Here is a 25,474-nt window from a genome sequence, read left to right as displayed (position 1 = left end):
ACTTTGGATAGATTTTTAATAATCAAAATTTTAATTATAGACCTTTTTGTATTTTAAAGCTATCATAACTTTTTAAAACTATTTTATAAAGAATTTAATTTAGAGATAATTATTTGTATGTCTCTCTAAAATTTTAATTATTTTATTTGGCTTTATAAATTCTTGAAAGTTATAAAATTGTCATATTTTATTAATTAAGATATTCATATCATTTTTTTTTTCACTATATACGAATCTCTCTTCATCTTCTATTTTTTTTGTTTCTGAATTTGTAAATGATAACTTTTTTTAAGCACATTGTGTAATTTTAATTTTTTTAAAAAATTTCTATCCGCTGCATAATAATATAATATAATAGATATTATTCGTCAATAAAGTATACCCAAAAAATACAAAAAAGGGTTAATTATATACATGTCCCTACAAACGTGATGAATTATAAATATATTTCTATAAAGTTCAACTTTCATATGTTGTTCTTCCAAAAGTCCTGATGTTTTTAAATATGTCCTCCGTTAGAATTTATTAGAAAAATTTAGTTAACCATAGATTAAATACTTAACCGTAGTTAGTTAATCAGGTGAATTAACTTTTTTTCTCCTCTTCAATTAATCGGCATATTTGTGATGACAAAATGATCATTTCACTTATAAAATAGACAGTGTTTTAACGATAACAAACTAGAAATATATATTTAAAAGGAATAATTACCTATATATCCCTCAAATTTTTGAAAATATCTCATTGCCCCTATTTTTTTTTCTTTTCAATATACCTCTTATATATTTATTCGTTATTCCAAAATACTCATACAGTTACCATCTGTTAAGTTAATTTGGATTAAACGTGAGTTAAATATCTACCATAGTTAAAAAAAATAAAATAAAATGCCAATTTTGCTCTTAACTTAAGGGTAAATAAGAAATGTTGATGAAGATAGAGGGATATATTTGAAAAGACCAAAAGTCAAAATACTTTTTGTGCTCCGGACTTAAGGGCAAATAAGAAAAGTCGGTGATGGTGGAAGAGTATATTTGAAAGGACAAAATAATAATTTTATACAGATAACAGAGTTCTAAGGGTATATTTGAAATAGGTTAAAACGTAAAAAAGGTCTTTTCAATATTAGCCTTCTAAGAGGGATAAATCAGAAAGTGGGGATCTTTTCAGGAGTATATAAGTAATTGCCCTTATTTAAAAATATTTAAAATTTGCATAAATAATATATAAAAGTTAAAGTTTGTAGAGATATACTTATAATTTACTATATTTATAGGGACCTATATGAAATTAACCCACCTAAAGAAATGCTTGGTGTCACGTGACTTCCACCGTGAGAAAATTCGTGCTATTAATTCGCCTTAATTTTCCCCCCGAACCCCTCCGTCCCGCTCCGAACGAAACAAAATATATAAAAAAAAAATAATTAGAAAAAAAAACCCTAATAAGAGAAAACGAAATCGAAAAAAGAGAAAAAAAAAAAACCCAAACCAAACCAGACCAAACCCTCGATTCAATTCCCCATCTCTCTTTCTCTCACTCACTTCCATTTCACCTCTCCCCCCCTCTCTCTCTCTCTCTCAACTCTCTTCCCCGATCGAATTCGCCATTGAGAGAGAGAGAGAGAGAGAGAGAGCGAAGAGAAAGAAGAGATCGAGAGAGAGAGAGAGAGAGGGATGGGGCAACCCTCGGACCCCCAACAACCGGCGCCGCCTCTGCCGGCGGCGCCGCCGACTCCGGCGACGGTGGGGCCGGCGCAACCGGCGCCGCCGCAGGGGGGGTGCAAGGTGCGGTGCGCGGGGTGCCACGGGATCCTCGCCGTGGCGCCGGGGATGACCGAGTTCATATGCCCTAAGTGCCAGCTCCCCCAGATGCTCCCCCCCGAGCTCATGTACAAGCCCCCTCCGCCGCCGCGGGACGCGGCGGCGGCGGCGGCGGAGCCCGACCTGAACGCGACGCTGCTGAGGCTGTCGGCGGAGGACCCGGGCGAGGCGGCGCTGCGGCCCGAGGGCGCAGGGGATCGATCCGACCAAGATCCAGCTCCCCTGCGCCCGGTGCAGGGCGATCCTCAACGTGCCCCACGGCCTCACCCGATTCACCTGCCCCCAGTGCCGCGTCGACCTCGCCGTCGACTTCACCAAGCTCCACAACTACTTCGCCTCCGCGGGCGCTGGATCGTCCGCCCCCACCGCCCCCGGCGCTGCTTCTCCATCCCCTGGGATGCCACCGCTTCCGGGAATGCCGCCGCTCCCTGGGATGCCGCCGCTCCCGCTGATTGAGCCACCAGAGGAGATCAATGAGGTGCGGACTCGTCAATCTCTTACATCTGATGAATGAGGACTTTTTGCCGTTTCAGGCCAATTTGTAACCCTAATTTTCTGAAGTTGTTATCGTTCTTTATATTAATTACTGTATATCTCTATATTGCAACATGATCAGTTTGATGAATTTGTAACCAATCATTATTGTTGCATGGAGTTTCTTTGATCAGAATTTTGTTGAAATAACACTCATTTTCTTGTATTTAGCTTGTTCCAGCGTACAGCATAATAAAGTGGATAAGTTTAAGACATCCTATCACTATCCTGTTTTGCTTTAACTTAGAATATCTCTTGCATATGGTAGATGCGTTCTCTACACTGTTTCGAGCCAGTTTAACCCTAATTCGTTAAATTGCATAATCTTTCTTTATATTAACATCTATCTATACATCTCTTTGTTGTGGATTAGTTTTATGAATTTGTTACCAGTCATTGTAGTTGCATGGGGGTCCTTCAATTAGAATTTCGTTGAAAAAAGACTCATTTTCGTGGACCTTGTTTAAGACATCTTATCATTGTCCTGTTTTGCTTTAACTTTGTATATCTTTGACCATCCTTTCCACTGAGTATTAATAATCGGCTGGCTTATTATCTCATGCTTATTCTTGCTCCTGAATGGTTCTGTTACGGTGATTAACAAATGCTTAGTTAACATCAAGACACAAGGGCTTTCTCAATATGTTCAAGATTCTTTCACTTGCTTTGTTTCTGCTGTTTAATTAATTGCTGTGACCTGAAATATATTTTTTCTGCTCCTTTGCTGTTGATGTGAATTAGGTGGCAATTGACGTGGAGCGGGAAGAAGATGAAGGCGGTCCTGTTGGAGAGACCTTCACTGATTATGTAAGTCGCCATGTTTGGGTGTCTTGCACAATGTAAATTACTGAGCTTGTAGTGAAACTTCACATAGGTGACCTCACTTCAATTTGTTGCATTGACACACGGAATTCGATTTATATTTTAATGAAGCCACTCTGTCAAACTTAGCTTCTTTTATGGGTGAATGGTGTAATGACCGATTCTGTTACCACATCATCACGTGTCAACTATATGGAAGAATTACCACATCATCTTCAAGAACTGATGTGGTAGCTGATTCGGTCGCCATGTCATTGGCACATTGCTTCGTGAAGATCATATAGCAACTGATTGTCTATCACACTGCCCCTCCATTAGGAATTAAATGGAGTTTGACCTAGTGGCTTGACTGAAGCAACAACTAAATACATTTTTGTTTTGGTGATTTGTATATAAATTTGCAACAAGTTCACTAACCTTTTAATGTAATGTATCCTTTCATATCTATATACATTGAAAAATGAAAATATATGCTTTTCACATCCTTATTTCCATGTAATAGGGTTGCCTTTATTCTTCTTCCTAGAACATTTGGTGATGTCAGGAATGACTATGCCATACTTGTGTATTTGGTTTGCAGCGGCCTCCCAAGCTTTCCTTTGGTCAACCCCATCCAGATCCTGTTGTGGAAACATCTTCCTTGTCAGCTGTTCAGCCACCAGAACCAACTTATGATCTGAAAATACTGGATGAACTGGAGGATACAAAGGCTTTGTCCTGCTTGCAGATCGAAACACTAGTCTATGCTTGTCAGGTTAGTGTGCTCTTACTATTTTAAATGTTTGTTTGGCCCGACTTCTCGAATAGTTTCTTTCATTTGAAAATCAATATCCATGTGTTTGCGAACAAAACTTTTGTTGCTAAGGGAGATCTAAATTAACTTTTAAACTGCAAAGGTACTAGCAACTTTTATTGCAGGGGGAAGCTGCATTAAGAATATTAATGAGAAAACTGTTAACAATTTTCTTTGAGCAGATTTTCCAGACAACAGTTTTGCAAAAGCTTCAGACAGGCCAAACAGGGCATAAATGGAAATTTAAAGTTTTTCTATCATGATATATTAGTAATACTATTTTTCTGTCTATTGTAGAGGCACCTTCACCATCTCCCAAGTGGTGCAAGAGCAGGTTTTTTCATTGGTGATGGCGCTGGTGTTGGTAAAGGTAGAACTATTGCTGGATTGATATGGGAAAACTGGCAGCATGGGAGAAAAAAAGTATTGTAAGTATTTTGCAAACTCATTATGCTTAACTTTTTCAGTCTGATGGTGGTTTACATTTTTTTTTCCCCTTTCACTGTCTGTTTGAAAACTTTCCTTTCTTTCATTATATATATTTCTGATGCTGAGTTCGTTATTTTCCCGCTGTTTGACACTACTAATAGTGGCATTTTGCAGGTGGATTTCTGTTGGTTCAGATTTAAAATTTGATGCGCGTAGAGATTTGGATGATGTTGGTGCGACATGTGTTGAAGGTAATAGGTTAAACATGTTCCTGATGAATAATTCATATAGTTAAACCATCGAACCTTAGTAACTTATAGCAAAGTTCGTGTAATCTGCTATTGAAACTTTACCTAGTCCTTTTTCTTTGCTACAATGTGTTATATTGAAATCATCCTGTTCCTGTCACTGACAGTGTTTGAGTTTTATGTTATTTCTTATTTGACTACTATGTTAGTTCTTATGCCTCTTTCTTAACTTGTTATGATATCAACCGTAGAAGCACCATGATATGTATTTGTTTAAGTTGCATTAAGAGATTCCTCTGCATGATATGTACACTCACACATATTTACAAATCTTCTTATATGATAAGTAGGATGTAAGATTGAGAATTCCCATCTTAGTAAATAACAAAGGAAACGAAGGACTTAAATTTTCAGGATTATACTGTAAAAATTTTCTTGTATTTCAAAGTCTAGCGTCGACTAATGTAAGCTTCTGAATTATACTGCCTTATTCAATAAGAACTGTCGAAGCTGATACTACTTTTTTGCAGTAGATGATCTAGTGCATGTGTGGTAATGCTACACTATATATTAAATTATATGTTTAGGCATTTAAGAACATGTAACATAAGATTGGCTTAGCTTATATGACATTCAGTAGATGGAGGAGACAAGTTGAACCTAGTGATCTAGGTTTTCGACTATTACGTATCTAGAGAAACTTTTTCCTAGGTTTACAAACCTAAATAGCAATAGTGTTGGCAACTTTGTACTTGTGTTCTATACTCCTATTTCATGGTGATCCCCTCATTTCCTTGATTTTCTACGGTTTAGATATTCCTCGGCAATTTTTGGGTAATTGACATTGGTTTGCTACTTGGGCAATGAAATGCATTTCTTCTTGAAATCTTCTCAAGTTTGTTCTGTGCCTTAGTCTCTTCATAATTTTGGTAAAAATTTGGATGCTGATGTTGCCTTTGAACTTGTAGAGCAATTCCAATCTTAGTGCACTGATATATCTATACACGTTGCTATGTTTATTTGTAAGTTTATGAGGTTCATTTTATTATTTTGTGAGATAGCGATTAAAGGTCTTTTGCTATCACCCGCTTAACTTTCTGTTTAGTATTCCGTATGGAACTTGTCGGGATTAATATATTTTGGATACTTGACTCATTATATCAGTACTAATTCTTCTGTAGTGCATGCTCTAAATAAGCTTCCGTACTCTAAGCTTGACTCTAAGGCTGTTGGAATCAAACATGGAGTAGTCTTTTCAACATACAGTAGCCTGATAGCATCATCTGAGAAAGGCCGTTCTCGTTTGCAGCAGTTGGTGCAGTGGTGTGGTCAGGATTTCGATGGTCTTATAGTTTTTGATGAGGTAACCTACATGTTTTTATTTTGTGGCTAAAATGTAAAAAAATTACCTGAACTATAGCGTTTTTGAAATGGCTACTTGAACATTTATAATTTTCATTTACTACCTAAGTCCTAACTGTTTGTTATTTTGATCTCAGAAAATTCTGTCTAGTTCGACTTAGCCTTAACAGTTTCCGTTTGGAAAAGTTATAGAATATTCCTTCACTTGACATAATCTTACATTCGGTTAAAGAACTATTCCATTTAAAAATTAAGAGTTTTGACAGAGTGGTAGTTAATTCAAATATACTGCAAGGTTTGGTAGAAAAATTTTAACCTGCAAGATTGGGTAGAAAAATTTTAACTTTTATAGTTCAGGTGTCTATCTCAAAATAAGAAATTTCTTATGTCTCAGATACACTCCATTTGGATCCAAAGCTAAATAGAATTCAATAGAATTCAGATGTGAAGAATTTATTTTTATTCATCTAGAAATGAAATCGTTTGTTTGGAATAAATTACAGTTCAACTGAACTCCATTCCGTTTTGTTCTTGGGTGAAACTAGCAAATTATGTCAGTGTTTACATTTTACCTATCTATCCTTAGTTATATAGCAAGAAGGATAATAGAACTATTTTAAGAAGGTGCAATTTGGGCATCTTGATAAAGTATCACTGATAGCAAATGCATTCTTGCCAAATTTGACCTCAAATCATGGGAATTAGATAGAAGTCATTTGTATTATGACAAACTCTGTGTCAATTGAAATCTCATTACTTAATGATCCCAAACGATGGATTTGGGCAAACTAAATTATTCTATTGAATTCTAGGATTTGAGGCAGCCAAACCATTTTGTGAGGTCTATACGCTTCTACCCTTTTCTCTGTTTCAGACGGCTCTATTACTTGAGGATTCTTTCTTTCTTTCTTGTTATTTTTACTTGGATATTTTACATATATCACAAATTCCAATAAAAAAATGTATTTGCATCTGTAGTGAGTTTTCCACTATGCTCTTCAAAAGCACAATTTCTTATGTATTATATAAACTGAAATGTTCCTCTCTACATAATATTTCATGATATAAAACCAACTTTGCCCCATGATTTTGATCACTTTTGGACTTAAAGTAAGGGTACTTTCTAAGAAACTGCACCTTTGGGTAGACATTAAAATTTGGATTTTATAGAGGTATATTTGTCAATGGATGATTTTGCAGGACTACAGATGCAAAAGTCCCTTCTGATTTTTTTTGTCTCCCTGTTAAAGATTTTTACTGTTTCCATCTGATAAACTTTATGCAGTGCCACAAGGCCAAAAACTTGATTCCTGAGGCAGGAGGGCAACCTACTCGTACAGGCGAGGCTGTTCTTGATCTCCAGGTAGCTGTGTCCCACTGAGATTTGAGATCTGTAAATTGTACATAGGCTTATGAAATTTAGATTTGCTTGTCTAAATAAATTTCTATACAGGATAAAATGTATTGATAATCACTTTACTGTCCCAATATTCAACTTAATCCCTGTATCTTTTCACTTCAGCATATCTGTCTCTCAACTTTCTCGTATACAGTAATTCCATCCAACTGCTGAAAGAACATGCGACTTTTTCTGGCTCTTTTCTACAAAATGACCTTCTTTGCCCTATTTTGAGAGACTGATACAAGTTGTTTTACATGAGGGAAACAAGTCATTTTATACAAGGGGTAATATGATCATTTTACAGGAAAACTGTTTATTTTCCTTTTAATTATTAAGGATGAAGTGAGACAAAAATGTTTAAGCAAAAAGTTCAGGGTCTGAGTCCTAAAATTGAGATAATACATGCCTACATGGACTAGATATACATTTTATCCGAGTTTTTGTTGTGTTTGTATATGTTGCATAGCTAAACTTACAAAATAAATACAGAGGCGACTTCCTGAGGCTCGAGTTGTTTATTGCTCTGCGACCGGTGCATCTGAGCCACGAAATATGGGTTACATGGTCCGGCTTGGACTTTGGGGAGATGGAACATCCTTTTCTTCATTTATTGAGTTTCTAGGTTTGCTTTTAACCTCACCTCTTGTCCTGATCTAACTGAGTTTTGCAAAAGATGTTAAAAACTTTGAACATATAATAAATATTTTGGATAATGTGAATTCTGCTTTTCCTGAAATCCCCATTTATTTCTCTCCAGAGAGTCATTGCATTCTCCTATAGAATTACAAAAAGGTTTGCAAATTAATAGATCTTCTTCCGTCGTTGCCTTTCTAGTCATTCCCTCTTATAGTGAAGTTCTCTCAAATACTCGAAGAATAAATTACTTGAAGAAGATTCCACCTCTAAAGAAGTTTGTAATGTTGTCGACCAGCTCTGGAGAATGTCTTGAGCCATGCTAATTCCATGTAGCTATAAAAGTCAAACTGGCCAAATATAGAAATTTTTTTACCAGCCTTAACTTATCATTTCTAATTAATTTAAAATTTGATTTAGCGGAAGAAAGTTGCTTGTAATAATTTGGATTTGTGTTATGTTTGAGAACTTGGCATCTGCAGTATTCATGTTAGTGATGACTGGTGGTGTATTGAGGAGAGTGTTTTGTTAAGGTCACAGATCAATTTTCTGGTGTAAAATTAAAAGGAAATCGCCACGTGGAGGCATCAAGAGTATGAAAGATGTGTTAATTTGTCTTTCATGTAACATCTCTGTTTCTGCTTTTCTTAATGCTTGTTTTTCATAAAACAAGTTGTATTCTTCGGCCTTGTTTGGTATCGTTGTTCCTGTTTTTCCCGACGAATTTAAACAAAAATTCTGTGGTTGGATGTTCAAGTAAATCTTGTCATAGTTGGGTTGCTTGCAATGCAACCTAGCTGGATGCCAAAAGGCATCTTCATCAAACAAAAACAAAGCTGCAAAAGATATCACTACTAAGCTTTTGCTTTTTGTTGCCAAACGAACTTCATTAATATATAGATTTCAAGCACTTCATCACCCGCCGGCATACTCTATCTTGTAGAATTTGACTCCAGAAAAAAAAAAGAAAAACGATAGCAACACCAAACAAGACCTTATTTCTTACCTGTCTAATGTTCATAGGGAGCCGGAAATCCACTTATTATCATCATTAAACCTCCTTTAGTAGACATGTAAAATTAGTGGCTGCCATATTGACAAGCTTACATATACAATGATTTACGTACAATTTGGGAATTTATGTAATTAGGTTCATTAATACGATTATCATGATTCTCTTGAATTCGTCTTGTATCATAGACTCTTAATTTGGATTCGAGTTCATAAAGAAGCTTGAATGTGAAATTATAAAAGTGATACATATTGGTCCAATAGCACTAGGTTATTTTTGGTATCGTAATTCTTCTCTTCAGCTAGATCTTCAGGTGTATGCTTTTATATCGAGTCATTGACAAATCATTTTCTTTTTCCTATCTTGTTCAGTTGGTTGACTTTTATAAGGTTCATGTTTAAAAAGCATGGCCAGACTAAAGTAGACGAGAGCTGATTCTTTTCTTTGGGCTGCTCCTCTTTACTTAATAGCTTTTGTGATCAGAGCTCCCCATGTTGATCTCCTTTAATCATAAATTAGGTGTCTTAAAATCAGGCAACTGCTAGAAAAAACGCAATGCAATGCATGCTATTCTAATTGCTTTTCTAGAATTATGTTACAATGTGTTTGCACCTTTGAGTTCAATGCTCTAATATATAACCATAATAACTATTTTACTTATTAGTTCAAAACTTTTGTTATAGTGAATGATTTACTCTGCATGTCAGCTTTTATTTCATTTTGATTTTTGACAATGGCAAGCAGTGGGTGTATGCTAAGCCAGTGATACCTTTAAATGAAGAAATTCCAATCTTTTTTCCTGCAATTTTTTTCCTGTTTAGCCAATTGGATGAACTTTTGAATGCTACTTGAAAAACCTTTCCTCTGTAGTTTATATTGTCAGTTTTCATTGAAAGTCAATCAGAAAACCACTTGTTATTGTCAACTTAAATCTAGTGATGTGGTGGTTCCCACTCTTTAGGAATTGAATATGGATATTCCTTCCTATTGTTGCTTTAATTGCAATACCTATGATTTAATTGGGGGCATTATTCTTCAATAGTTATTTATGGCAAGCTTTCATGTAGTTCAGTCTTCAAAATACTTTTGTAGCACAATATATTGAAGTCTACGCATAATATCTGGAATAACGCAAAGGTAGGTGTGAACTGAAGAAGTAAATTGTGCCTTGCATGAGTGTCAAATATTGCTCTCGAGGAACAGGATTAACTTTGTCCATCATACCAACGTAATTATTATTGAAATTCATTATAAATACTTGCTGTATGTTTTTTGTTGTAACTCTACATGCTTACTTTGAAGAATGGGTTTGTAGTTCCCAGGATAGAGTGTGATTTCTTTCTTTTCTATGGAAATACTACTTGTTGCAGGGGCTCTTGATAAAGGTGGTGTAGGAGCGCTGGAACTTGTTGCAATGGACATGAAGGCAAGGTCAGATTTCTTTTTTTTTAAAACTATCTGAAGATTTTTATTGCAATTTGAATCTATAAGCTTATAATTTTAGCTATTGACCTTTGTTTAGGGGTATGTATGTGTGCCGTACACTAAGTTATAAAGGTGCTGAATTTGAAGTGGTTGAAGCTCCACTGGAGGAAAAGATGATGGTAAAGGGAACTTCTTTTCATGCATCTATTTATTTCTATTTGGGAAATCTCTGAAAGAAATTTAATTAATTTTCTTTTCCTCCCCTGTATTTGCCATGTATTAGAGTTTTCTAATACTCTGTTCTAGTTTACTCAACTTGATAATTGCTTGTTGCACTGACTGTGGAAAAGCTGATTTGCCTGAATTTTATTTGTGTGATCCATTTGATAGTTGTGTCTCTTTATGAAGGAGATCGCTGTAACTACTAAGCCTACAAATTAATGGCATAGTGAAAGTATCTTATTGTTTTGTTGGGTGAATCAGTCAAGCATAGTGAAAGTATCATATTGTTTTGTTGGGTGAATCAGTCACTAGATTTGCTATCGAGCTGTGCAGATATATGATTTGAGATTGTGATTCTAGATTTTTTTTTTTTCTTTTTTCAGAAATTTGCTTGGCTAATTCTTTTCTATCACATATATTCAATTTTTTTGACATTTCATAATTTGGTTCATCTTTATCAATTTTTTCAAGGAAGACAATTTGGAATTTCTTTCTGAGATTTTTAATCTAGTATTCATGCATTCAAAGGATTGAGTTTGATGAATTGATACTTATTTGGTTAAAATTTGGTAAAATTTTCATTGTCTCATTTTTTTTAGCCTTCAATTTCAATAAATCCCAATAAACTAAAAAAATAAAAAAGATGAAGTTAATTTCTTGTGACGAGTAGATATTTTAGAAGCTGCAAGCATATCTCATGTATTTGAATGATTAAATTTGATGAATTGAGGCTTAATTTTGAGAAAGAGATTCTTTTTCTAAATTATTGACTCTTAATTTCAGAGAGTTAAATGAATGTGGTGACAATTATGTGTAGATATTTTAAGTCAAACTCTGATAATATTTCTCCTTTGTATGGTTACACGGAATTAAATGAATGTGGTGACAATTATGTGTAGATATTGTAAGTCAAACTCTGATAATATTTATTCTTTGTATGGTTACATGGAAGAAGCAAACTACTTGTACTTGACTAGAAATGAACACTAGAGTCAACTTATGAGGAAACTCGAGTCTATCTTCTGTCTGTTGCTGTTCTTTTGACATGTAATTTTTCATGCTGCTGCTGTTAGAATTCAGTACAAGTAATGTTGCAATACAGGGTATGTATAAAAAAGCAGCTGAATTCTGGGCCGAGTTACGGGTTGAATTGTTATCGGCAAGTGCATTTCTTCCGGATGATAAGCCAAATTTAAGTCAGGTTTGGCGGTTGTACTGGGCGAGCCATCAGGTATATATTAAAATTTCCTCTCATTAGCAAATATTAATTTAGGTCAGAACTCATACATGTGCTTCTCTGTGCATTTATAATCTATTACTATTTGCATTTAATCTTCTCGAAGACTACATCCATGTCTTAGTCTTCTTTTGATATGATAAATATCATTTTCAGTGCAAATTGAATGGCCTTTAGGGGCTGTTTTTCCTGGTTGGAGCTTTTGCAGCAGTACTGTTTTAGAGCTGTTATAACTTATAATAAGGAGCAATAGTTTTTCATCAATATTCCCCAACAGCTTCCTATAACACAAAAAAGTGAATCATTGGATGGGAGTTTTTGCTTTTTGATGCTCAGCTTGTTCAGCTTTTGAGCACAACAAAAGCTGCAATTCCTTTTTTTAATAAAATAAGTCCAATTGCTTGGATTGTTCTTTGAAGTGGAGAACTTGTTCCAGAAGCTAGGCGTAATGGGCACTTGTTATGAGGGGCATGTTTTTGGTGAATTTGTGGCCTGGACCTTGTCCACCATGTTTGCTGTGAAGTGCCAGACTTTTAACCCTCAATTCCATCACTCCTTTAATCCCCGCCACCCAGTGAATCGCAAGAACTCCCTTGCTTAAAACACATTATATATATTTAAAAAGAAATTTTAACACATTGTATTTGCAGCGTTTTTTCAGGCACATGTGTATGTCAGCTAAAGTACCTGCTACGGTGAGGCTGGCGAAGCAGGCACTGGCAGAAAATAAATGTGTGGTGATAGGTCTTCAGAGCACCGGAGAGGCTCGAACTGAGGAGGCTGTTGCTAAATACGTGCGTTTCTTTTCTAATTAGCCACACACTATTACGTTATGCTTTTTGGTTTCTTTTTGCACATATAGCACTGAAAATAGGCTAAATTGTGCAAAGACCTCTTATTATTTGGTTTTGTGTGTGCGCCCTTGACACTCGTATTTATTTACATTCATACACTTACCAATGGTCCATACGCAAAACCCTTTCTATATCCCCGGCTGGGGATGCTTGTAAAGGTTTTCAGAGGGATGCTCACAAATACTAACTTTTTGGGGTATATGTGCAATTTTGCATAGTTACAAGGGCATATATGCAAAAAATCCTTTGTTTAGTGCAATGCTTGATTGGAGAAATTATTGTCTGCACACCATATCTCCAATGTATTGCCTGGTGATCTGCCGTCCATCAAAACTCCAATTCCCTCTACCAGCGAGTCACAGCATTTTTCTTAGTTGTTTTTGTGTCTGGGCGCGCGCACGTGTGTGTGGTTGGATGGTTGCCTTGAATCTATGACAGTGAGTGGAGGGCTGATAACTTGGCAGTGCATAGGTCTGTTGTGGACCTGTGGTTGCTGGGTGCAGGATGGTTGCCGACTGTTGTTTTCTTTTTTCGAATTCCTGTTTCTTCTTACTGGACATATTCTGAATCAGGGTCTTGAGTTAGATGACTTTGTCTCTGGTCCTCGAGAGCTTCTTCTTAAGCTGGTGGAAGACAATTATCCTCTGCCACCAAAACCAGACAATTCACGTGGTGTGTATTGAGCCTGTTTGTTGGTCCCTTATTTTTTGAATTGCAGTGGCCAGTGGGATATTTTAACAATTTCTATTCTTGCTATGTTATAGATGAAGAGAGTGTGAAGGAGCTCCAACGTAAGAGGCATTCTGCTACACCCGGCGTATCATTTAGAGGGAGGACGAGGAAAGTTGCAAAATGGCAAGCTGCAAGTGATGGCGAAAGTTACGACGAATCTCTGTGTAAGTTCTCTGCGTCTGTTTGATATAGTTGTTGAGCATGGATTCTGCGATATACATGATATGATTGTGTTGCATCACAAGTTTTCTAGTTCTCAATTATGGTATTTTAGATAATACTTTCTACTTATTCCCCTCAAGTGTCAAGATTGGTGAAAATAACAGCTGCATAGGTTTGGGCAAGTTAGTTGATAGCAGTACTATTAGTCAACATTGTCTCTATTCAAACTTGAGCCTATCAATTTTTTTATCTGCTTGATTTCGTAATGTTCATCATAATACTAGAACTGCACCCAAAAAAAAAAAAGGAAAAAAGAGTCAAAACTTAATATGCACCTCTTTTCTTTCCCTGAGAATCTTTTTTAGAGGCTCGCTGTTAGGAATATACATCGTAAGCAATGTTAGAAAAGAAACAGTAATCATGCTTACATTAAATCTGTTGATTGTTACAATGGAGAATTGCATTAGTTGCCTAAAGGTATCTTTCCTTGTCTGTCCTTGCACATTTTTTTATAGGATGTATTGAGAAAGAAGGCATACAATCATATATATGGAAATTAACACATATTTGTTGAAGAAGATGACTTTAGGTTGTGTTTCAACCGATTAGAGAATAGGGTTGAATATGAGAATGTTAAGGGGATCCTAGAAGTCACTAAGCATTCTGTTTATGGCTAGAAAGAGTTGTGAGGTTGTTGGGTTTAAGCTTGTCAAGTTTCATAATATTTTGGATACTACAATGGCGTTAAATGTCATTGGTATCTATGTTGTGCACCACCACTTAAACAATGATTTTAGCTTCACACTGTACTTTACAATCTAGGAAGGTGTAATCAGGCTTGTGATGATTAACATACTTTCTGGTAAATCTGTGTTGATCATTGCAGCTGACTCTGATAAAGAATCAACGGAATCGGATGAGGAGTTCCAAATCTGTGAATCATGCAACAGTGAAGAGGTGATTTATAATTTCAACAAATTAATCTTTCTGCATAGATATCCCTATTTATCTATGTATGTATATACCTCAGCAAAATCAGAATATTCATATCTGCCTCTTCAAAGTTCAGTTTCTTATGGAGTACACTTATCTTCAGTTGTTCTGTCATTCAATAGCTGCAAGAAAGCTTACTTTTTTAATAAAAAATAACATTCAAAGAGAGGCTTGTGTGAAATTTAGATTTTTCAGATATATAAAGGTAAATAGATAGTTTTTCTTGAAATTATCTTTTTCTTTAATTTCTGGTATGTGTGTCCACGTATTAGGAGAGGAAACTGTTGCTTTGCTGTTCCTGTTGTGGTCGGCTGGTCCACCCTGCTTGTTTGGTGCCTCCTTGGACTGATGTGATGCCAGATGATTGGTCATGCTACTCTTGCAAGGAGCAAACAGATGAATATTCTAAGAAGATGGATACCTATCTAGCTGACCTTCTGAAGAGGTATGTTACTCGTAAGGTAAAAATGCATGGAGACCCCTCAACTATAGACCATTTCAAATAGGTTCCTTGAACTTACATTCTTTTTGTTTGACATCCACTCAAATTTCAATTCTTTTAGTTATTTCGATCATGGGATTTTGCTAAACTAAATGATTCTGTGAAATTTCACAGCTCACTAAACATAACTAGCTTTTCAAAATGGCCCGTAGTTGAGGGGGTCTCCATGTATTACTAATTATTAAAATGTTAAAATCATTAAACACAAATAGCCTTTCCCGAATTGCAATTTGCCCCGCTGGTTTTGGTTTCCAATCTTGCCCGTATAGTTTAATTTAGTGGGAAAACTAACCAAACTAACCAATTATCTAATGAATTATTGACTCAAATTTTATCCCCAAGTTTGGCATTTTGCAGCAAAGGAAATGTACCTGCATAGATTAATTTAGTTTTGCTGCAGGAAGTCACCTTTGTGGACCAAATTGCAATTATAGAACAAAGTAGATTTTGTCTGAAGTCTGTACCAAATAAAAGTTAGTGGGTCTAAGTGCGGTTAGGCCAAAATTGGTGGGTTTTTGTGAATTTAACCCATTACTAAATAGCCGGTGGTCTACTTGACTAGTCCCTGTACCACAATTTGATTTCAACTATGTTCAATTATCAGGTATGAAGCTGCACAGGAAAGGAAATCGAAGATTTTGGAAATAATTCGGTCTTTGGATCTCCCAAACAATCCTCTGGATGATATAATAGATCAGGTAGTACTCCAATCAGACAGTTCTGTACTTCTAGTCTATATTATGGCTTACACTGTAAATGAGCATTTACTGCTAACCTCTCCACTAGTGGAGTTCAAATATTGAACTCTGAATTTAGGTCCTTTTAGAAAATTAAGATATCCTCTCTTTTTCCTGTTTAAATTTATTTATTTATATTTTGACATTGGAATAAAAGAGCTACTAGATATCACGATACTTCACAATTTTTTTTTTCCTCTATATTTTCTGAATGTCATGTTGCTGTGCTTCTTGAAGTCATGATGAACTTTGGGAATAACTAAATTTTCGAAGGGCCTATATGGAATTTCAGATTTTTAGGGTAACATGATAGTACATAATTTGGCCGGGCTCTATTTTTAGAAATCTCTTCCCCTCTAGATGTGTTCTTGTTGACTTGGTTTTTTGAACTATCAAGTTACCTGTTTTATCAGATTATTTTTCCAAATTTTAATATGTGCAGCTAGGAGGTCCTGAAAATGTTGCAGAAATGACTGGTCGGCGAGGTATGCTTATAAGGGCTTCAGGTGGAAAAGGTGTTGTTTATCAAGCGAGGAACACGTGAGAAATGGTTTGCTTATGTTTACTTTTCTTTCTATTGCTTGAGTATAGTGATAAGTTTTCCACTATTTTTGCAGAAAAGAAGTAACAATGGAAATGATAAACATGCACGAGAAGCAATTATTTATGGATGGGAAAAAATTTGTTGCCATTATCTCTGAAGCTGGATCGGCCGGCGTCTCTCTTCAGGCCGATAGACGCGCACTAAACCAGGTATTCATAATGTTCAGATCTTTTAGATTATACTATTTCCTGCACCTGGTGACCCATGTAAAGGTTGCACCATCCAATGGTCCACTTTCCGCCCCATCTCATACTTTATTCCAACCGCATGCTGAGATGCAAGTCTTTTCTTGATTGGAAAGTTGTGTTTTTTCTGAATGGTTGGATCCAAAGTGTGAGATGGCTTGGATGACTGATCACCGGATGGTGTACAGGCTGACACGGTATACCGGCTGTACATGAGAAGTTCTATATTTTTAAGGTGGTTGTTTTGGTAAGTTTCTGTTTGCTGAGTCTTAATTGCTTTTTGTCTATTTAGAGAAGAAGGGTCCATATAACACTTGAGCTTCCATGGAGTGCTGACCGTGCGATTCAGCAGTTTGGAAGAACCCATCGTTCTAATCAAGCTTCTGCACCCCAATATAGGTTTGTGCTTGCTGGATAGCCTTGCTCTGTATGGTGATAACTTTTCTCAGATTTTTTTTTTTTTGTGTTTTTTATATGTGGTATAATCACTATATTTGGGTAATCCTATATCAAAGAAGGAAGACATGATAGCCTTTCTATTCAAATAGGACACCTTTTCATCTTTAATTTCTTGTATTTAGTTTTTTCCTTCAGCCTGTAATTTGGATAGAGTATAGTAGATGTTCATCATTTAGTATATTAAACAAAGTCTTAGCCATCTACATTGTTTAGGCTTCTTTTCACAAATCTTGGCGGTGAAAAGCGATTTGCATCAATTGTTGCGAAGAGGTTAGAGACCCTTGGAGCTTTAACACAAGGAGATCGAAGGTAAGCTTAGTTGGCATTATTTTTCTATTGTTTACTATATAAATTCTTCATTTCTGTGAACTCTAAACTAGTGTTTTCAACATGTGCAGGGCTGGGCCATTGCTCGGTGCTTTTAATTATGATAGCAACTATGGAAAGAAGGCGCTCGTGATGATGTATAGGGGAATAATGGAGCAGGTCTGTTATTTATGTTCTGACTCTATTTTGTTTTTTTTTTTTTTTTTTTTTTTTTTTTTTTTATGCTCTACAATTTTCTGCGGGGAAGCAGTATTCTCAACAGAAGGTTTTGAACAGGATAACTTACCAGTTGTTCCTCCTGGATGTTCATCTGATAATCCAGCCAGCATTCGAGAATTTATTACCACAGCCAAAGTAGCGTTGGTATCAGTGGGAATCGTCAGGGATACCATTTTATGTAAGTATATTTTGAAAATAGTTTATTCTTCATGTCATATTGTTTAACTTGGTGTCATCTCACACATGCTTCAAACTCTACATTTGGTTCCAAAAGGTTTAACTTAATTAATTTTGACTTAATTAATTTTTGACGGTATAATGATCTATGCAGGCAATGGTAAAGATGGCGGAAGAATTTCTGGCCGCATAGTGGATTCAGATATGCATGATGTTGGTCGCTTTCTTAATCGCCTTTTGGGCTTGCCTCCGGACATCCAGAATAGGCCTGTATTTTTTTTTTGGGATTAATTCTTAAAACTTTCTATCTCTGTCTTTGTCTACATATTAACACTTGAATATGTAATTTCAGGTTATTTGAACTCTTCACCAGCATACTTGATCTTCTCGTTCATAATGCACGTAGTGAAGGGCAATTTGACTCTGGAATTGTAGATATTACAGCTAACATTATTGAAATGCAGCAGGAACCCAAGGTACTCCATGGGAATCATTTCGTATGACTTTGGCTAAACGCAGATGATCCCCTGAATATGCCGCTATTGCACTTCACCTTTTACACTAGTGTTTTAAATGCTAAGTTTTATATGTATTATGAGTATAGAGAGTTATTCATAAGTTTTAGTTATCAGGGCACATCCAGGGGGTTTTCAGTATATTTTAGCCTTCATTTTCTCTTTCTTCGACGGCCTTATTTACTAACATTAACATTCATTACAGACTGTTCATGTTGACGACCTATCTGGTGCGTCTACTGTCTTATTTACTTTTACCGTTGACCGTGGAATTACCTGGGAGGTAGAGATGCAAACCTAAATGAACACTTCATTTTTTTCTCTCTATTTTTATCTTTATTTTAGTGTATCCACATGTCAATACTGAATTTGCAGCTTGATGTTTTTCTTTTCTCTTCCTGCTTTCTATTAAAGTTTGCAAAAGATCTACTTGATGAGAGGCAAAAAGATGGACTAAGTTCTAACCATGATGGATTCTATGAATCTAGAAGGGAGTGGATGGGTCGCAGACACTTTATTTTAGCTTATGAAGGGTAAGTCACGGTCATACGAACATAATCTCTCCTCCCTTAGATTATCGCTTTACATGACATTTGACAGAACCTGTTATTAGTACAAATTAAGCTAAGGGCGTGTTTGGATTCTTGTAAAACTACCCGGAAAATTTTTTTTTGGTTGAAAAGTTATTTTCTGATGTTTGGTTACTTGTAAAATTTTTTTTTGGAAAATTCTTTTTACAGATTTGATGGAAAATGATGTTTTTGTTTTCCGCTTGCTTCGAGCGGAAAACGAAAACTTCTGCTTGAAAAAACCTAGCGTTTGGGGGAGTTGCATCACGCGGTCCACTCCACCTCGTGGACCGCATGAGAGAGGTCCACGGTGGACCTCTCCGTGGACCTCCCTCTCTCCTCTTTCATTATGTATATAACCGTACATTCCTTCATCCAAGGGCCGAAATCTAATACTACCGATAGCTTGGTGCTATTGGTAGTATTCCAGCCTAGTTCATATAGAGTCCGGCTGGGATACTATCGTTAGCACCAAGCGCTTGGTGCTACTGAGTTTTTCACCGTTAAATTTAATCCTTTGACTATTTTCACTTATTAGATTATACTATTCAACCAACAACTTACTCAACCCTAGGAGGCCCACATCATCCTAACCGTACATTCTTTCATCCAAGGGCCGAAATCTAATACTACCGATAGCTTGGTGCTCTTGGTAGTATTCCAGCCTAGTTCTCTTTCTCTCTCTCTCTCTCTCTCTCTCTCTCTATATATATATNTCATCATTTAGTATATTAAACGAAGTCTTAGCCATCTACATTGTTTAGGCTTCTTTTCACAAATCTTGGCGGTGAAAAGCGATTTGCATCAATTGTTGCGAAGAGGTTAGAGACCCTTGGAGCTTTAACACAAGGAGATCGAAGGTAAGCTTAGTTGGCATTATTTTTCTATTGTTTACTATATAAATTCTTGATTTCTGTGAACTCTAAACTAGTGTTTTCAACATGTGCAGGGCTGGGCCATTGCTCGGTGCTTTTAATTATGATAGCAACTATGGAAAGAAGGCGCTCGTGATGATGTATAGGGGAATAATGGAGCAGGTCTGTTATTTATGTTCTGACTCTATTTTTGTTTTTGTTTTTTTTATGCTCTACAATTTTCTGCGGGGAAGCAGTATTCTCAACAAAAGGTTTTGAACAGGATAATTTACCAGTTGTTCCTCCTGGATGTTCATCTGATAATCCAGCCAGCATTCGAGAATTTATTACTACAGCCAAAGTAGCGTTGGTATCAGTGGGAATTGTCAGGGATACCATTTTATGTAAGTATATTTTGAAAATAGTTTATTCTTCATGTCATATTGTTTAACTTGGTGTCATCTCACACATGCTTCAAACTCTACATTTGGTTCCAAAAGGTTTAACTTAATTAATTTTTGACGGTATAATGATCTATGCAGGCAATGGTAAAGATGGCGGAAGAATTTCTGGCCGCATAGTGGATTCAGATATGCATGATGTTGGTCGCTTTCTTAATCGCCTTTTGGGCTTGCCTCCGGACATCCAGAATAGGCCTGTATTTTTTTTGGGATTAATTCTTAAAACTTTCTATCTCCGTCTTTGTCTACTTAGTAACACTTGAATATGTAATTTCAGGTTATTTGAACTCTTCACCAGCATACTTGATCTTCTTGTTCATAATGCACGTAGTGAAGGGCAATTTGACTCTGGAATTGTAGATATTACAGCTAACATTATTGAAATGCAGCAGGAACCCAAGGTACTCCATGGGAATCATTTCGTATGACTTTGGCTAAACGCAGATGATCCCCTGAATATGCCGCTATTGCACTTCACCTTTTACACTAGTGTTTTAAATGCTAAGTTTTATATGTATAATAAGTATAGAGAGTTATTCATAAGTTTTAGTTATCAGGGTACATCCAGGGGGTTTTCAGTATATTTTAGCCTTCATTTTCTCTTTCTTCGACGGCCTTATTTACTAACATTAACATTCATTACAGACTGTTCATGTTGACGACCTATCTGGTGCGTCTACTGTCTTATTTACTTTTACCGTTGACCGTGGAATTACCTGGGAGGTAGAGATGCAAACCTAAATGAACACTTCATTTTTTTCGCTCTATTTTTATCTTTATTTTAGTGTATCCACTCGTCAATACTGAATTTGCAGCTTGATGTTTTTCTTTTCTCTTCCTGCTTTCTATTAAAGTTTGCAAAAGATCTACTTGATGAGAGGCAAAAAGATGGACTAAGTTCTAACCATGATGGATTCTATGAATCTAGAAGGGAGTGGATGGGTCGCAGACACTTTATTTTAGCTTATGAAGGGTAAGTCACGGTCATACGAACATAATCTCTCCTCCCTTAGATTATCGTTTTACATGACATTTGACAGAAACCTGTTATTAGTACAAATTAAGCTAAGGGCGTGTTTGGATTCTTGTAAAACTACTTGGATTCTTGTAAAACTACCCGAAAATTTTTTTTTTGGTTGAAAAGTTATTTTCTGTGTGGTTACTCGTAAAAATTTTTTTTGGAAAATTCTTTTACAGATTTGACGGAAAATGATGTTTTTATTTTCCGCTTGCCTTGAGTGGAAAACGAAAACTTCCGCCTGAAAAAACCTGGCGTTTGGGGGAGTTGCATCACGCGGTCCACTCCACCTCGTGGACCGCATGAGAGAGGTCTACGGTGGACCTCTCCGTGGACCTCCCTCTCTCCTCTTTCATTATGTATATAACCGTACATTCCTTCATCCAAGGGCCGAAATCTAATACTACCGATAGCTTGGTGCTATTGGTAGTATTCTAGCCTAGTTCATATAGAGTTCGGCTGGGATACTATCGTTAGCACCAAGCGCTTGGTGCTACTGACTTTTTCACCGTTAAATTTAACCCTTTGACTATTTTCACCTGTTAGATTATACTATTCAACCAACAACTTACTCAACCTTAGGGGGCCCACATCATTCTAACCGTACATTCCTTCATCCAAGGGCTGAAATCTAATACTACCGATAGCTTGGTGCTATTGGTAGTATTCCAGCCTAGTTATATATATATATATATATATATANTAATAATATATGTAGTATGATAATTATTATATACCAATAATATATAATATATAGAATAGGAGAAAATATATATAATAGTTTTCTATTTATCGTTTCCTTTATTTTCCTTTCAACCAAACAACTATGATGGAAAACTACTTTTCTTTTCTTACAAACCAAACACTAAACAACGTAAAATTTATTTTCCTTCGAATTTTTTTTTCCACCGAAAACTTTTTTTCACAGTTTTACGTGGAACCAAACAGCCCGTAACCTTTACTTCATAACATGAGTTCACTTTGCTGGTTATCATATTTTATTAAATTATTTTTATCTACTGTTTCATTTACCTAATTATCATTTTGTGTATGGATGCACTGTAAAGGCAAACGATAGATTGTAAAATATGTAGTCATTTTAAGTTCCTTTCATTTTTTCGGCTTCAATTCTCTAAATATGTTATATATAGATTTATTTAATTGTTAGATAAATATGGGCCTATACTCATATTATTCTTCCTCCCTGCCCGCTTCAACAGTTCAGATGCTGGGGTCTTTAAAATAATTCGCCCTGCGATTGGGGAAGCAGTAAGGTACTTAATTTGGTTAATATGCTTAACTTATCAATAAATTTCAGTTTCAATTATCATTATTTCTTATGCTCTATTCCAGAGAGATGCCTTTAGCTGAGCTCATGACTAAGTATCGAAAGGTGTCCTCAATTGAGAAAGCCAGCAAAGGTTGGCAAGATGAGTATGAGGTCTCTTCTAAGCAGGTAAAGTTGTACCTCATACCTTATAATTTTTTTTATTGCAGATAAACCCTATCGTCCAGACCTGTCAAAACCCTTAGGAGCTTTTCTTTTAGAGTTCTCTTTTTTGTTTTTTTTAATTTTCTTAAGTCACTGTTAAATGCCCATTGTTTACCATCAGTTTATATGAGTTATTATTTAGTGGCAACGTTACTCAGCATAATGACTCAAGTAACAATTATTACAAAAGTTTGTCGACTTGATTGTTACTAAAATGTTTCCTGATTTGTTTGACAACTCCACTCTCCTTATATTTATTGGAAAAAAATACATTACTTGTTAAAAAAAAAAAAATCTGTGATTTGTTGTGTGATGAAACAGTATACTATAGCAGAGTTAAAAGGTAATAAAGCTGGCAATAGTAGTAAATATATTAGGTATTAGGAAGAGAATGTATATTATAGCGTAGCCAAGTTCTAAACAGGAAACTTCTTGTTAGAATTTACAAAGAGGTCTTAAAAAGTTTCACAACAAAAAAAATATTACATGAAGTAAAATACCGCGTTAGTTAGTGAAAACATCTGAGAGTGGTGATGGAACTATAACTGTGTATCAAAATAAGAAAACATACAACCAATTAAACTTCTTATTGAGCTTCCTTCAGCTTAACAACAGCTAAATCCTGTTATCAACATAGCGTATTAGTGGTTTACTAGAGTTGAATCTCGAAGTGGAACCTGATATGATAGATGTGTGAATAAAGAATCTGGTTACTGTGTGTATGTTCTCGATGAGAGTCCATTGGCCTTATATTCGTTTTGCTTGAATTAAATATCGAACCACGTCGTGGAGATTACATGGGCATTTTCATTATGTAATATATTCCATAGACTTTTCAATAACAAAACCTACCGTGAATTTTTGTTCGAGTTCGAAAAGCTTCCAATAATATTTATATATATATATAGAGTACGTCTCCTATACTTTCGAAAGCACAGAGGCTCCATGCTTTCGAAAGTATAGGAGCCTAGCTCTCTCTCTCTCTCTCTCTCTCTCTCTCTATATATATATATATATATATATATATATATATAATAGGTCTTGTGTGCTATTAGGAGCACGGAGGCCTCCGTGCTTCTAAGTCGTTTTCGATGATAGAGCTTCCGAATCGACGATCGACTCCGTTAGACTTGATCTAGCGTATTTGAAGTACCCGGAAAATAAATTTTGCGATTTTTCGATATCATTTACCTAGTGATCGAAATGGTTCAAAATCAACGGCTGAAAATAAAAATCTTACAAAAAGTGGTGATATAACACTAAAATTTCTTGTTTCCTCGCCATTACGCTAATATTTCTTTATATTTGCCTATATGTCATGTGTTTTTTTTATTTCAGTGCATGCATGGGCCTAAATGCAAAGTCGGCAGTTATTGTACGGTCGGGAGGAGATTACAAGAGGTGAATGTTTTGGGCGGCCTTATTCTTCCTGTTTGGAAAATTATAGAAAAGGCTCTATCCAAGCAGGTACAGTACTTTTCGGCACCTCTTGCTTCGGCCTGTTTTACTCTCCAAGCGATGCTTTTCCTTCCATGTCTGGACAGTTTGTGGGAATATGTATCACGCCTCCACAATCTTCTCTGAAATCTCGATACATTTCTGAACCATTTCTGCTCATTTCGACTATGTTGACAGGCTCGCCAAATTCATAAGCGGATACGGGTCGTCCGTTTGGAGACCACCGACGATAATCAGCGTATAGTCGGGCTTCTGATTCCAAACGGTGCAGTTGAATCTGTGCTGGAAGGTTTGTTTATCATTTGCTTTTGAGTCCTTAAAAACCGAATACTGATTTTAGGATAACGCATCAGAATTTGACCTACGCCGTGCCGTCATTACAATACATGCGAATTTTGTCGAATTTTTTTGACATTTAAGCTTTTTGAGACTTTTTTTTGACCCCCTCTTTAATTTGGCAGGTCTAACTGGTGTTCTTGAGATCGAAGATTGAAGAAGCAAAAGAAAGATAATTCTCTTTCTTTGCCTTCCGATTGATCATTATATTTAAGTTTTTGAATTTTACGGTGGCTTTTTCTTTTTCTTTTCTCGCCGAGCGCTGCCGATTTGATTTTGCGGCGAAGGACTTGGAGGAGGTTTCTCTTTTAACCGGATGCGCAACGAAGGCTCAAAGTAGGAAAAGTAAATCACTTAGTATATATCATTATCACTATATGTGTAAAATGCATCTTCTTTTTTTTTCTTTATTTCTTTTCCTTTTCTTTTTAAAATTTTACTTTAAGCTTCTATTTTTGGACTCGGTATTGCTGTAAATTATTATTATATGTAAACAGATCACAGAACAAACACGCGTTCTGGTTTTGAGAAGCTGGTTTCTCAATTCTAATTTAGCGAAAGATTAGGAAGCGAAGAAGTTCGTCTTTTTATGTTATTATTTTTGTTTTCTTTTTCCTTTTTATTTTAGATCAAATTTTTTTTCTTTTCCCTTTTTATTTTAGATCAAATTTTTGTTTCCGATCCGAAGCATTGTTCCTACTGCCAAATCCACAAAGCGAGCTCTTATTGTTTGCTAATTATTTTAACCCTTCGCCACTTTTCTGTGTTTTGTTGCATTCTCCGACGCTGAATTTGTAATCTGACGCTTATATTGTCTTACCAAACTGTCTTGTGTTCACCATGAATGCGGCCGCAGATTTTGTTGTCTATTGGAATAA

General features: G+C 35.9%; 1 protein-coding gene across 1 annotated transcript; it reads left to right on the top strand.

Annotated features, from left to right (window-relative positions):
• Positions 1,480 to 25,474, top strand: LOC109718266 (protein FORGETTER 1). The gene is given in 33 exon segments (XM_020244415.1): positions 1,480 to 1,984; positions 1,986 to 2,301; positions 3,099 to 3,164; positions 3,760 to 3,933; positions 4,270 to 4,400; positions 4,576 to 4,652; positions 5,831 to 6,012; positions 7,297 to 7,374; positions 7,903 to 8,035; positions 10,429 to 10,489; positions 10,581 to 10,662; positions 11,808 to 11,936; positions 12,593 to 12,736; positions 13,369 to 13,468; positions 13,561 to 13,692; positions 14,577 to 14,647; positions 14,956 to 15,128; positions 15,790 to 15,883; positions 16,365 to 16,462; positions 16,540 to 16,675; positions 17,004 to 17,110; positions 17,384 to 17,479; positions 17,569 to 17,656; positions 17,774 to 17,894; positions 18,048 to 18,159; positions 18,246 to 18,369; positions 18,614 to 18,691; positions 18,823 to 18,941; positions 22,531 to 22,584; positions 22,664 to 22,766; positions 24,141 to 24,269; positions 24,438 to 24,549; positions 24,722 to 25,474. Coding segments are annotated over 33 exon segments (3,960 nt in total). The 5' UTR covers positions 1,480 to 1,676; the 3' UTR covers positions 24,754 to 25,474.

Source organism: Ananas comosus, linkage group 12, assembly GCF_001540865.1.
Source record: "Ananas comosus cultivar F153 linkage group 12, ASM154086v1, whole genome shotgun sequence".
NCBI classification, from domain to species: domain Eukaryota; kingdom Viridiplantae; phylum Streptophyta; class Magnoliopsida; order Poales; family Bromeliaceae; genus Ananas; species Ananas comosus.
This window is presented reverse-complemented; position numbering and strand designations above follow the sequence as displayed.